The sequence below is a fragment of the Diplotaxodon limnothrissa genome, linkage group LG8 (genome assembly GCF_057381915.1).
Source record: "Diplotaxodon limnothrissa isolate DT_005_m linkage group LG8, D_limnothrissa_male_GT1.1, whole genome shotgun sequence".
In the NCBI taxonomy this organism is placed as follows: Eukaryota; Metazoa; Chordata; class Actinopteri; order Cichliformes; family Cichlidae; genus Diplotaxodon; species Diplotaxodon limnothrissa.
Window position 1 is genome coordinate 26,041,115 of NC_140603.1, and position 13,728 is coordinate 26,054,842.

At 39.9% G+C, this 13,728-nt stretch overlaps 1 protein-coding gene across 2 annotated transcripts in view; it reads left to right on the forward strand.

Moving 5' to 3' along the window:
- sema4gb (sema domain, immunoglobulin domain (Ig), transmembrane domain (TM) and short cytoplasmic domain, (semaphorin) 4Gb) overlaps positions 1–13,728 on the forward strand; it is a 51,907-nt gene that overhangs the window by 844 nt on the left and 37,335 nt on the right. For both annotated transcript variants that reach the window (XM_085361562.1, XM_085361563.1), the window contains exon 2: positions 7,286–7,593. In XM_085361562.1, coding sequence (XP_085217688.1) covers positions 7,458–7,593 — 136 coding nt within the window. In that variant the 5' untranslated portion in view covers positions 7,286–7,457. The remainder of the gene's footprint in view (positions 1–7,285; positions 7,594–13,728) is intronic.

Below are 13,728 nucleotides of genomic sequence, written 5' to 3' on the forward strand. Positions count from 1 at the left end.
AGTAATAAAACTTCTTAGACACAAGGGACTGTTTCAGAGTGCTAACATATAATATGGCTGTGTTATACAGTAAGTAGGCTAGAGTACTAGAGGTGTAGCACTGTACTAGTATTGACACAACCCTGATATGCAAACCATGAAATTGTTATGTCAATAATGCAAGTATGTTAAATAATATTTGTATAATTCTATCTTTGTTGTATGCTTTTGTACAGTTACTAAATGGATTTTTTTGTTGAGGGATGGGCTACTGACCCATCCTCCAACCCTGTATGTATTTTGAGAAAACTTCTGAATAAAATTAGACAAAAACAGACAAAAAAGAAGATACAGTTAACTGATAGCATTTAATTTTTTGTATTTCCTGTAGTTCAGTCTGTATCAATCTGCATACTTTATGAGTTGGTCATGTTTCTTATATGCAGTACAACAATTTCACAATAAATGTATCAATATGGACTCAGCTGACACTTTATTAGTCACACCTTGGTAGTAATGGGTTGGACCCCCTTAATTCTTTGTGGCACACATTCCACAGTGAGCTGGCAACACTCCTCAGAGACTTTGGTTCATATTAATATGACGGCATCACAGAGTTGCTGCAGATTTCTTGGCTACGCATCCGTGAAGCGAGTCCTTCATTTCACCACACTCCAAAGGTGAGATCTGGTGACTGTGGAGGCCATTTCAGTAAATTAGACTCATTGTCTTGCTCAAGAAACCAGCTTGAACTTTGTGACATAGCACTTTATCCTGCTGTGAGGATCCATTAGAAGATGGGTGCACTGTTGTCATAATGGGATGGACATGGTCAGCAACAATACTCAGGTAGGCTGTGGTGTTTGCTGATATTAAGGGCCCAAATTTTGTAAATGAAATATCGCATAGGCACCTAGAATTACACCACCAACAGCCTGAACTGCTTATACAAGGCAGGATTGATCAGTCTTTTCATGGTGTGTACGTCAAACTCTGACCCCACCATCAATTTAATGCCGAAGATATTGAGACTCATTTGACCAGGCAACATTTTTCCAGTCTTCTATTGTCTAATTTTGTTGAATCCATTTAATTTGTAGCCTCAGTTTCCTGTTCTTAGCTGACAGGAATGGCATCTGGTGTTCTGCTGTTGTAGCCTGTTTGTGTCAAGATTCAACAGGTTATGCATTCAGAGATGTTCTTCTGTGTAATTTTATTGTAACAAGTGGTTATTTTTGAGTTACCGTTGTCATCCTATCAACTTGAAACAGTCTGGCCATTCTCCTCTTAACTCTGGTATCTTAGTTCTGGTATCAACAAGGCCAGTTTCACCCAGAGAATGGCCCCTCACTCTTTCTTTCTTTTATTTCTATTTTTGGACCATTCTCTGTAAATCCTAGTTATGGTTGTGTGGGAAAATCCCAGTAGATCAGCTGTAGATTACTCAGGTCGACTTTCTTTCCTGCTGTGATGCAAGATAAGATAAGATAAGATAAGATAAGACAGATTTTCCAGAGTTGGAAAATTCAGAATGGGTAAAGTGATTCATTACTTATTCTACAATAGTAGTAAGAGCTATCATTTTCAGAGGCATCCTGTTCTCCCAGTATTTCCAGTGGGTACAGATGACAAGTATAGAGAGAAGATAAGTCTTTATAATGGATATTAAAGGAATCTTTTCATATTTAGTAGACTGAAATTTTCCAAGCAGTTCAATTTACACCTTAAACTTGATATAAATAAACAGAAAATACTGTACATAAGCTGTAAGCTTCATAACAAGGTGTTTTTTCTGTGATAGTGGTTGGAAATAAGTTAGAATAAATCAAACAGTTTTATTAGTTGAAAGGTAATTTCCCTGTATGACAAAATGTGATTTCCCCCCCTGATAATTGATCTGCCGTTCACATTAAAACTGGTGTTATTTCATTAAAATCTTGAAAGCCCTGAACTAATGCTTCATCTTGTGAAATATCTGTTATCAAACTCCATGTAGTGGTAGATCAAGTAGTACAAGCCAGAAAAAAGTAATTTTTAGATGTTTAAAATCACTTTCTATTTAGAGCTTCAAGAAGTAATTTCATATTCTTATTTGTGAGTGTGATTGCATGACCTGAACATAAAAAGTTCTTACTTCTATATATTTGCAGTGTAAACAGAGGCAAATTATTTATATTTGTATCCACATCACAGTGAACACCACAGGGTGAACTTCAGTAATCTCATTTATGGCTCCTCTGTATGCCAGGCACTCAATGCTTTGAGATAAAAAAAAAAAGTATAAATATAATATTTAAATATAGCATATAGCACATAATATATAAGCCCATTAAAATCACTGCAGCTATCAAAGGAATGAGAGTGTGTTTGGCATTTCAAGTGGCATCAGTTGAAAGGAAAACCAAAAATAGCTCACCTGTTTTATTGATCTTTCTGCAGAAATGTCAGGCTAGGTGTTTTGCATATTAGTCTCAATGGAAAACAGCTGCATCATTCTTTATATATTTCATACTCTGGAGTGACGACTTAATCTTTTTGATGGGCACCAGCTGCAAGAGACCTGTGGTTATAGAAACTGGGTTAAAATTTCCCATCAGACCTGTCCCGCTCTTTGGATCAATAAACTGAGTACAAGGTGTTTTTGTCGCCGCCTGCTCTTTTGTGCAGTTCCTCTTGTCTTCATGTCACATTGCTCGTGTCACTGCCAAGGCAGATGTGTTTACCTTTCCCTCTTGGAGTTATCAGGCTTTCATAAGTGGGAACACATTGGTGTCAACACCATTGTGGGCAGGACACACAAACACGCCAATGCAGATGTGTTGAGACAATGGTGCGTTTGCTGTGTGTTACACGAGGACAGCAGTTGACAAAAACAGGACAAAGAGCTTCTCACTATGCCTTCATCTGCAGTTTTGTCAGAGCATGATTCTGGAGGTTCTTAGCATTTGGAGCAGCTATCAAACAAGACACATGTTGCGCTGTTGCTCTCCCCTCGCTTGCAATATCGAAGGGGAACCGCGCCGATTTTGTACATCAAAGTGTGCTTACAGGCTTTTGTGAGCACGAAAGTGTGCGTGAAAAAGTTTTCTAGTGGGAGCTGTGAAGACTGATAAAAACAAATGTCACAAATGATGTCAGCATTAGCTGAGTGTAAAAGTTTAAAAATGCAAAAATTTTGACTATAATCTCTCAATGGAGTGTTATTCATTTTGGGTAATGACAATTTTAAAAGAAGTAGTGTGGACTGGGAAAAAAGCTTTTTGTTTTGGTTCTACTTCTTTTTTTTCAAACAAGGATGTGAATTTGACAAATTCTAAGAGCACAGTGCTAAAATCTCTTACGGCTGTCATCATATAAAGCCAACTTCTGATTTAGACTGCCTTTTACAGAATGTATGAAGCACAGCAACAGTTGACAGAAACCATAGATAAATACAAAGACTAGTATCAGAAGCAAATAGACTTTGAAGAATAAAGTAGGCCACTTATGCATTACACCTACAGGAGCTGCTCATGCCATGAAGCTTCTGGCATTCAGTTTTTGTGCTGCATTAATGCCAGAGGAGGTTTTGGAAGGCTGCAGTTGTGATGTCAGCAAAGCGTTGGCTCCACTCTGCTCAGATCAGCTGATCTGATCAGCAGGTTCATGTGCTTGTGGAGTTCCAAACACATGTTGCCAAGCAGGAAGTTGCAAAGAACCCTCTGGTTGAAAAACTATGCAACATCAACACTTACAACATGGTTGAAGGGTGTTTCTTTGCATCTCTTCTTTAGTTTTTACATTTTAAATTATTGGCTGTTTTAAGTGCTGATACCGAAACTTTAGCGGTATCAGCACTGGACAGTAAATAGTGACAGATGAAAATTATGCCTTTAAATTTTTTGTTTTTGTTTGACTAAGAGTTTACTGCATCATGTGTGGCAATTTGATGCAACAATTACTACAACATGGTTTTAATGCTTTTTTAAAGTCATTTCAGCATTGTTCAGTCTTCACTTTTTTAAACTGAGATATTACAAAGGTGTTAAAAGAATTCATTTTCATACCTGAAGTCTATTTCATGCAGATGAACATATTCCTGGTCTCACCATTTGAGCATGTGTTCTCTTAACCTTGAAAACAAAGTAATTTTAATTTAAGATTTACGTACCAAGTTTTCCTGGAGGCCAGTCAACATCGGTTTGCTCAGTTGCTATCATTAGATATGGTATGAAACTACAGTTTAATGATTTATCTCCTACTTAAAAACATAATCTTGATAAAAAAAAACATAGGCCTACAGCTTTGAAAATATGTAGAGCTCCTCACTTGAGCCTAACATCTTGTAGGTGTGTTTGGGATGTTTGTTTGACATTAAGTTTTATTTCTTAAATCCAAACCATCAATACTGAGTACACATATCTGGATAAACAAATGCATCATAATTTTTCACCATCTCATCTCCTGCTTTATCATTTTACAGTTTGGTTCCAGGGATTAGCACCCTAACTTATAACTGAAAGGTCATCAACCTCATTGTGCTTCGTGCTGGGAGTGATTTGCAGCAGCGGCAGCCGTGGAGATTAAAGCTGGGAATTCTCCAGTGTCACTGCGCAGCAGAGTGTGATTCACAGCGTAGACCCTTTGATCGGTGACAGTGCCAGGGAACGGGCAGCCAGGCGAAGATTGCGCTGATGGCACAAGGCCTAATCTCTAGATTATCCATCATGCTGCACCCAGCTAATTAAGAGATGTGTGTTGCAAGATCACATCACGCAGGCGCATTATTTAACTCTCCAAACTTTTCTTTAAATGGTCTGCTACGTAACAGCACCTTAGTCCTTCTCTTTGGCTAATTGGTTGTAATCAGAGAGCAGTGATGCATGTCAGCAAGTAATTTCGTGCTCATGCTGTCAAGTGAGAAAGTTTATGCACGCCGCCTCTTCATTAAAGTTCATTGATGACGTTTTGAAATATCACACATCATTCATGTGGTTCCTGGTAGGCATCAGGTTCAGCATCATGTTTCATGACCTCCTAGTAGTTTCCTATTACCATCTATCTACACCTTAACTATAAAGTAATTAAATATATTTACTCTCTCTCTCACACACACAAACACACATGTATTTGCTACAGAATTAGATTTTATCTATCGTAGGTAGTGTGTGCAAAAAATGTAGCAATATTCAGCTAGTGGATTGGATTCCAAGCAGAGTGTCTCTCTGTGGAGTTGGACACACTGCAGCTCTACAATCTTGGAGTAATGATGGTGATCATAGTCCTTGTTCTACCCTGCAGCCTCAGTGAGCACAGCATAGCAGCACACGAATCCCATTCTCCACAGCAGATCTTGAGAACAGTAAAAATGGAGGATTAGAAGTCCGACTGATCACGGGACAAGATCGTTTCTGGAGAACCAGCTGAATTATGTGGGATTGAAGTGATTTATCTTGTACAGATACATTTAAATACCTGAAATTAGTGGCAAATATAGTTGGGCAGCTCTTACTGTACCTGGATTGTCCACCCAAATAATCTTTGTGTTGTAAAATCCTGCAAAATATTTTGTGATTATAATTTTTCTACTTTCCATACTACACTCGTAAATGCACCACACTGATTTAAATGTACTTTTCAGACATCGCAGGAATGAGATTTATTTTAATTAGAGATGGCACGATACCACTTTTTTATGTCCGATACCGATATCATAAATTTGGATATCTGCCGATACCGATATGAATCCGATATAGTGTTTTTTAATCAACAAAACTGTTTTTTAAATATCTTGCTGCATTTTGCAAGTCTGCAAGTTCATACTCAAGTTTAAAACAACAACTACACTAAAGCTATTCTGTTATACCTGTATACAAAAAAAATATTTCATAGTTCAGCAATACTGATCAATCTAATAAACTTAGACCTACACCATCCTCCCTATTCTGGTATTTTAAAGAGTACTTAGCGTAAATATTAAGCAACCTAACTAATAGGGTTCCAACTCCCAGCAACAACAAAAAGAAATAAATAAAAATAAGGAACCACCCCTCACGCGCCACCTCATGATGCTTAATCGACGTAATCAACCTTAATTTGATGCAGTGTGAAAAAAAATGCACAGAAATCAATTATTTTTCAAGAAATATTAAATAGATTCAACATCTTTCTTCAACAAAATTGCAGACTGCACAGATGGTACCTTCCCAAAGGAAAAAGTACTATAGCTTACTAGGGTATATATTAGACTTAATAGTCACTATATACAGTAATTGACTTCTATTCATTTTACATCAAATTAAAACTTTGGGTGTCAGATAATTATTTATTAAAAGCTCGACATTTTAAATGAGAATAAGAAAGAAAGGTATGTCTTTGTGCCCCCTTTTCCCTGTTCATGCCCTATCGGCCCCCCTGGCTAAACTTTGCTAGATCCGCCCCTGCAGTTACCAGCGTCAGCTACGTCAGCTACGTAGAAAAAGATCCTGGTGTAGAAAGTAATATTAAATAAATTCTAACAACAGCTTATCAAGCTTAAACGTTCTGCTGTTGTTCAGCCGCTGGTTTCCTCTTTCTGGTGCAAAGTGGGCCAAAAACAAACAAGAGACACGGACTCGCGACAGAAAAGCCGATCAGCTGATCATTTAAGCAGTTTCACGATTGAAGTAGCAGCCGGAGAGCGAGAGGCAGTCGCTTGTTAAGCTTAACGCAGGAATGCTTTACAAACATTCAGAGATGGACTTACACACTTGCTTTACTTCTCTCGGGGATAACTTTGTCGGAGATGAAATGCCAGGTTGCTAGCGAAGCTCCACATGCTATCCAGACCACCGACAGGTCCGGCATGCCACAGCTGCTCTATCACGTGATGCATACTGCTCCGACTGCTAACGTTCTGAGGTGAGTTACGGCGTGTTGCAAGTTTTGCGAGGTGCTTTCGTGATATTTAATGGATCGGATTACATTTTTTATTTTTCTCCGATATCCGATCCAGTAATTTAGGTCAGTATCGGACCGATACGTAATATCGGATCGGTCCATCTCTAATTTTAATACTATTTTATTGCCCACTAAAGAAGGGCCAGTCAATAGCTGGGTTGATTTGCCGCATAACAAGTACATTTCTGGCACTTTGACATCCTTTTAATCTTTCAATTAGTCCAGCGCAACATATCCACTTGGGTGGTGGAGTCCTTGTCCTGCAAACGTTTGTTTTGTTCATAAATGAGTGAAATCCATCACCACCTTTTGACAGCCGCATCTAGTTTGGTATTCAGGATCACATCTCTTTTAGTAATACACATTGTTTTTCTCTTTCTCTGCACAGACTCAGTGTGTTCTCAGCTGGAGGATAATCAAAGAGTCTGCGCCTGGTTGCTGCTGGGCCTGAAGATACACGCTTTGCACATTTATTTCATTATTTATTTATTTATTTTTTGCATACAATAAACAGTGAGCACAAGCAAGTCTCTGCTTGGACCCAGGTCTGTAGGTTAATCATGGGATCAGTCAAGCCCTTCCTACTCCTCCTGCTGCCCCTGATGTTTTTCAACCGACTATCACAGCTGTGGGCCTTTCCGTTCAGCCCATCCTTGGACCTGGATGTCACTGCGAGAACTACCGTCTTCTCAAAAGGTGAGGATCAAGCAGATTTTTTTTAATTAAAAGTCTTAAACTGTGATTAAAGCTCTGTACAGGGGGGTTAGTGGTAAAAAGGAGATAATTTTAATCTTCCAAAACAATTTTTTTTTAATATTAGTTAAAGATTTAATCAGATTATCAGGAAATGGATGATCCTTTTTATCCTAATCTGATCATACATACAAATGTTAAAAAAATCGTTATTTACATTTGTATATGCTGGCCCGCAAATTTCCTTAAAGATCATAAAAAAAGCTCCAGAACATGGCGTGATTTTTATGTTTTTATCAAAATAATCCAATTAAGGTTGTTGTACAACAAGGGGTACATTGCAGACAAGGATTACAAACTAAAAGATGATTTAGCATCCTTAAATGGTTGGCCATAAATGGTTGGCCAAAATATAAACAAATACTGGCCAAAAAATATGGAGCTCAAGTTTTGCCCCCCAGCATAACTCCCTGAATAAACAGCAGCAGAAGACATCCTGTTCTCATCCCCGAAAGCATTATGGCAGTGTTGAGCTAGGGGAGCTATTCCACCTCCTATTAATCCCATTGTACAGCAGTTGGCTTCGGTCAGTCATGACCCAGCTCTAAGGCCAAACCAGAAATGGAAAGGCATGAGAGTTGGTGGCTAATATGAGCATTTACTGTAACCAGTAAAAAAGAAAATAAACAAGAAAGCAAATGAAATGTGAAGTATGTTCATCAGTGGTATGGTGAGGCTGCCAACTGTGGAGTAACATAATCTAGACCAGAGTGTACGATCACATAGATGAAGCTGAGATTTCAGCTGAAGGATTTTTATCCTAGACCAGGTGTGCCAAATCAGATTACTATGGTGTTGGCATGAGTAGTTCATGGACATCTGGGGAGACAGAGTTGTCATTCACATCTCTCCACAGATTACCTAAGACGGAGGCCATCACACATTTTGAGATGGTTCTCAATTTGTAGGACTGACCAAGATTTAATGCCTAAAAGAACAATTTACACTTGCTTTTAGGCGGAAAAAGCCACATACTATTTTTATTTTCGCAGTTACAATATTGATATTATCTTTAAACTGGCATAAAATAACACTTTGCAGCATGATTATCATCCAAAAAGAGACCAGATACACAAAAAGAAACACAAAAAAGTATGAACAGGGACAAACTCCATTAATACAGTGTATTTCCAGATGGATCCACAAACACATGTGCACAACCCAGCTAACAGATCGCTGTCCTTATTTGCTACTGCTCCGACTGCTTCCTTCCCTCCCTGTTACGGAAGTGGCACAGTTTTTGCAGTTGGCCCCAAAGACAGCTCCTTCATACTCAGAGTTATTAATCGCCTCTCTCATGCCCTGTCCTAGATCACACAGCTCAGCAAACACTTCTAATGAAACAATAGACAAGAAGCCTCCATAAAAGAGGACCTGAGCACGTTAGACCTGATTACTGTCTGTGCAGAAAATACTGCTGAAAATAGGTGTGTTTTGGCACACAGTGGGTATTTACACACACCATCAGCACGTCTTCCTTACACCTCCACCTCTTACTTCCCACCAGCTCACCTTTACCCTCCCTCTCTCCTCACTTACTGCAGCAGAAGCCAGCTGCAGTGAGAAGGGAACTCCAGCACAGACAAACAGTAAGGGCTGGTGCTCTTACCTCCACTCCACCCCACTCCACTTTTCTCCTCTTCGGTCCTCCGAGGATGAGTATTATTAGCGGGCGGGTGGAGTTAACAGGGCCGGCTGTATTGCTAGCCGAGCTCTCTGGTGTCATAAGTGCTATTGAGAGTATTGCAGGGTGAGATGATATTTTGGAGATGGGAGGATGTGCTGCTTGATGTTCTGAATCACAATAACTTTGAGAGCGACTGTAACACAGCAGAAGCTGGTTGTGTATTTGTTCCCGGTTCTGTGGTGCATTTTCTTGATCCGAACTGAGTGGATGATTACTTTGTTTGCTGGAGAGAGAGGTCTAAGGTCTGAGCTTTGCTTCAAAGTGCACTGATTGGTTGAGAAAAGTACACTGAAGAACAATGAATAAAGAAACCGTTGTGGAGCTATTTACTGCAACTACTGGGAGGTGAAGCATTGACCAGACTACGAATATCTTTTGGTTATTTATCAAACAAATGAAAAGGGCTTGCTCTGTTGAGTGCTCATCAGACGGGAATGCATGCAAAATTAATTTAGCCACCATCTCTAAATAAAGGAGTCTCTGCAGCTGTATGTGTTTGTCCTTTCCTACTTCAGACTTAGCTGCTGTATTGCTGTGGAATTAAAGTTGCTTGGATGAACGATTTTTATGTTTGGCTAAAAGCTGTTAATAAGATGTGGATGAAGGCGTGCCTGGGTTGGTTTGGAGAGGACCACCACCTCTCACCATCATAATCTCCTTGCTGCTCCAATCTGTACATTTTATTTTAATCAATTTACCGTATTTCCCGGACTACAAAGCGCACCTGAATATTAGCCGCACAAGCTAAAATCAGGGGAAAATCCTGTTTTGTACATACATTAGCCGCACCTGACCAAAAGCCGCAGGTGTTTCAATGTTGACTTATCATATGTAAGAGAATATGCACAAAGCGAATTGTCAGGAAAGAGATGGCTGTTTGGAGACACACCCCTTTTATTAATATTTTGAAAAACAAGTTATGGGTACATATTTGCACATGTGCTGTGCTTCATAAATGAGTAACAAATGTAGTACATAACAGTAACCTACAGCACACCAGAAAAATAGATTCGGACTACCTTTTAGGCTCAGGTGCAGTGACACGGCTTTAACAAGAAGAAAAGTCAGTCATTCACCACCATCTTCCTGCGCACTAAAACCACCAAAGTCCTCTTCTCCAGTGTCGGAAACGAACAGGCTCAGGATGGCTTCGTCATCCACTCTCAGCTTCTTTCCTTCGTTGTCACTTTCAAAACCAAAGAAATCCTCATTGTCAGTGTCAGAGTCGAACACCCTCTGAAGGGCCGTGGCGGTGTCCTCCTCTTCATCATGCAGCAGTCCAGCCCTTCGAAATCCGTTGGTGATCGTGGATGTTTTCACACTTTTCCACGCTGTCAGAATCCACTGGTGGTGTTGAGCATAACTTGCTTTTCGCAAGTTTATCGCCGCTGGTCATCCACGACTCCCGCTGAACGCGTAGCGCTACTTTGAAGTTTGTTTTTCGCGCTACTTGTACGGCACTATGTTGCCTGGCGGATGGACATGTGACCAACATACCACTCTTGAACCCCGATCCTTCCGCCAGGCAACGTAGTGCCGTACAACAGCAGAACAAACAAAACAAATCGTCTTATGATATCACAAAAATCATGGACAATCCATAGAAAAGCCGCACCTGACTAAAAGCCGCAGGGTTCAAAGCTTGTGCAAAAAGTAGCGGCTTATAGCCCGACAATTACGGTAGTCATTTAAATTAGAGACTCGTGCTTTTTAAATTTCTAGTTTTGGTCTCCATTTTATGTTAAGAGCTGGGTTGTGAAACTATTTATCTAAACTATATACAAACCCAGTTCCCAAAAATTTGGGATGGTATGCCTGGTGCAGGTAAGACCCAAACACAGTGCTCGGAACGTAGGGAATAAAATAATAGGTGGTTTTATTAAACTGAAGTACAAAATAATACAAAAAACAATACTAGGAGACTCAAACCATTGACACAAGGATACCATATTGCAAGGGAGGACAGAAGGAAATGCAGACAATATATACACAAGCAGGATAACGAGGGAAGAGGCCACAGGTGGGAACACAGCTGACACTAATCCAGACAAATGAGACAAGGGAAGCAAAACTGAACAGAATACACACGAGACAGGAGATTCTCAAAGTAAAGCAGGAAGTAACACACACTGAGAAACAAACTAAGACACATGGGCTTGATACTGGGACAGAAACAGATATGGAGACGTGACCATACTGAAGAAATAACAAAATGCAGAGATGAGACTAGGACAGACATGAACCAGAAATCCAGAACTATAAATACAAACTCAGCGGCACCTGAAAATAATATGTTCAGACACTAGAACATAATTAACTTATGCTTTCAAAGAAGTAAATGACAAATCCAAAGGAACACTCAAACACTGGGTCAAAGACCCAGGATAATGACAACTTTTGAGAATTACTGCCTCTCTGTCCCTCTTTTGTCGTCCCTGGCCCAACTTTTTTGAGAACTAGTAAAATGCTTCAGTTTAAACTTTTGATATTTTATTGTGAATAAAATTAGATTTTTAAATCATTGCATCGTGCTTCTATTAACACATCTCCCCTGATGATTAGAAAATGGCATTTTTGGAATTAGGGCAGCATGGTGGTGCAGTGGTTAGCACTGTTGAATCATAGCAAGAAGGTCCTGAGTTTGCTTCCAACATCTGTCTGGGCTTTTTCTGTATGGAGTTTGCATGTTCTCCCTGTGTTTGTGTGGGTTCTCTCTGGGTACTCCGGCTTCCTCCCACATTTCAGAGACATGCAGTTAGTGGGGTTAGGTTAATTGATGATTCTAAATTGCCCATAGGTGTGAATTTGAGTGCAAGTGGTTGTCTCTCTACATGTGATAGACTGGGATAGGCTCCAGCACCACCAGCACCTGCTTATCCAATTCCATGACCCTGAATTGGATAAGCAGAAGAGAATGGGTGGATGAATTTTTGGAATTGGGTGTATAATTAAGCTATTATTGCAACGAGTACAGGTCTGTTGGTGAATATTTGCTGGTTTTGAAAAGCAGCAAATCAAACCTGGAGGCACCGTAGAAGCTGAAAATAATGTCAGTCTCTGACTTTCCACTGCAGAATGCAGTGTTATATTTGTTCTTCAGGCTCACTATTATCTCCTCATGCTGGGCAGGTACTGCCTGTATCTTCCTGCTATGTGCAAGGTGTCCTGTGGCTTTGGTGACTTTTTTATGTTTTGACACTACAAACTATCTTGTTAGGTTTGGAAAAAGAGTGGTTTGGTGTAGCATAATTGAAAAGTGACAAGTTGGAAGTGATCCCTCACTAATGCTGTAACCTGCCTAAGGACACCTTGTGCTTAAGTCATGAAAACAACATTAACTGAGGCCAAGAGAACAAGCTCACCCCAGGCTCACCTACAGAGTCTTCTGTTTAGTGAAGCACAAACACAGCTGCAAACAGCAGTTGTTCCCATCAGGCACATTTTGACCAGGTTCTGTAAATGCACAGTGGAAGAACTTATCTGTGTTCTGTCCTCACAGTGGTCAAGTTTGTGACAATTCATTTACACATCTCTGACTGTGCCTAGGATTATAAATCATACATACTCTTCTTACTGCGGGCACTTTTCTATGCTGTAGCCTGAGCCCGTCTGTCATTACAGATTTTCTTTTTCTCCTTGCCCTCACAGAAAGTTGTCCTTGACCCAGTTTCTAATCATCAGGGAAGGCGTGTGAGTACATGTGAGAGTGCAGAACGTGCACGTGTGTCAGCATGCGTTTCATCACTCTTAGGGCATGCCCTGCGAATGTGTGCTGCATATGTGTGTGTGTCATGTAGGGGGAAGCTTATTAAGTGCCATGTAAAAATCCTGCATACATGCATCTCCTGTCACTTTCCTCACTGAGACATGTCAGCGGGGAGGACGGGGGAAGGGAAGTTTCTTCTCCTTTTGATGATATGTGGGTGTCACTATCTGTGGGAGGATTGATATTATTTTTCTTTGCTGGCGCTCATTAATTTACAGTATGCTTTACTGGTTTGCTGCATGAGTGGGAGGAGAAGGACATGATGTATCACAGAGAGAGCGCTTGGATATGTATATAAGAGAGAAAATGACAGAAGAGGTCTTTATGCTCTCTTGGTGAGAACAGGTACATCGAAAAGGCCACCAAAGGCAAACAAGCAAAGAAATAATTCTGATACATGATTTTTTTTTATCCAATACTGAGATGAATCTATAAATACTATTTAATACTTAATTCCTTTCTTGATGTTAAAATGGCCCCACTATTTTCATCCACTATTTAAATAGTGGATGCTCGTATTAAACATGGCCAGGGTTTCAAATAAGGAGGTTCCTTGATTTCTGACAGTTTTTTTTTACTCTTGGCTCCCATCATAATGAGAGGGGATATCCCTAACATGGTCATC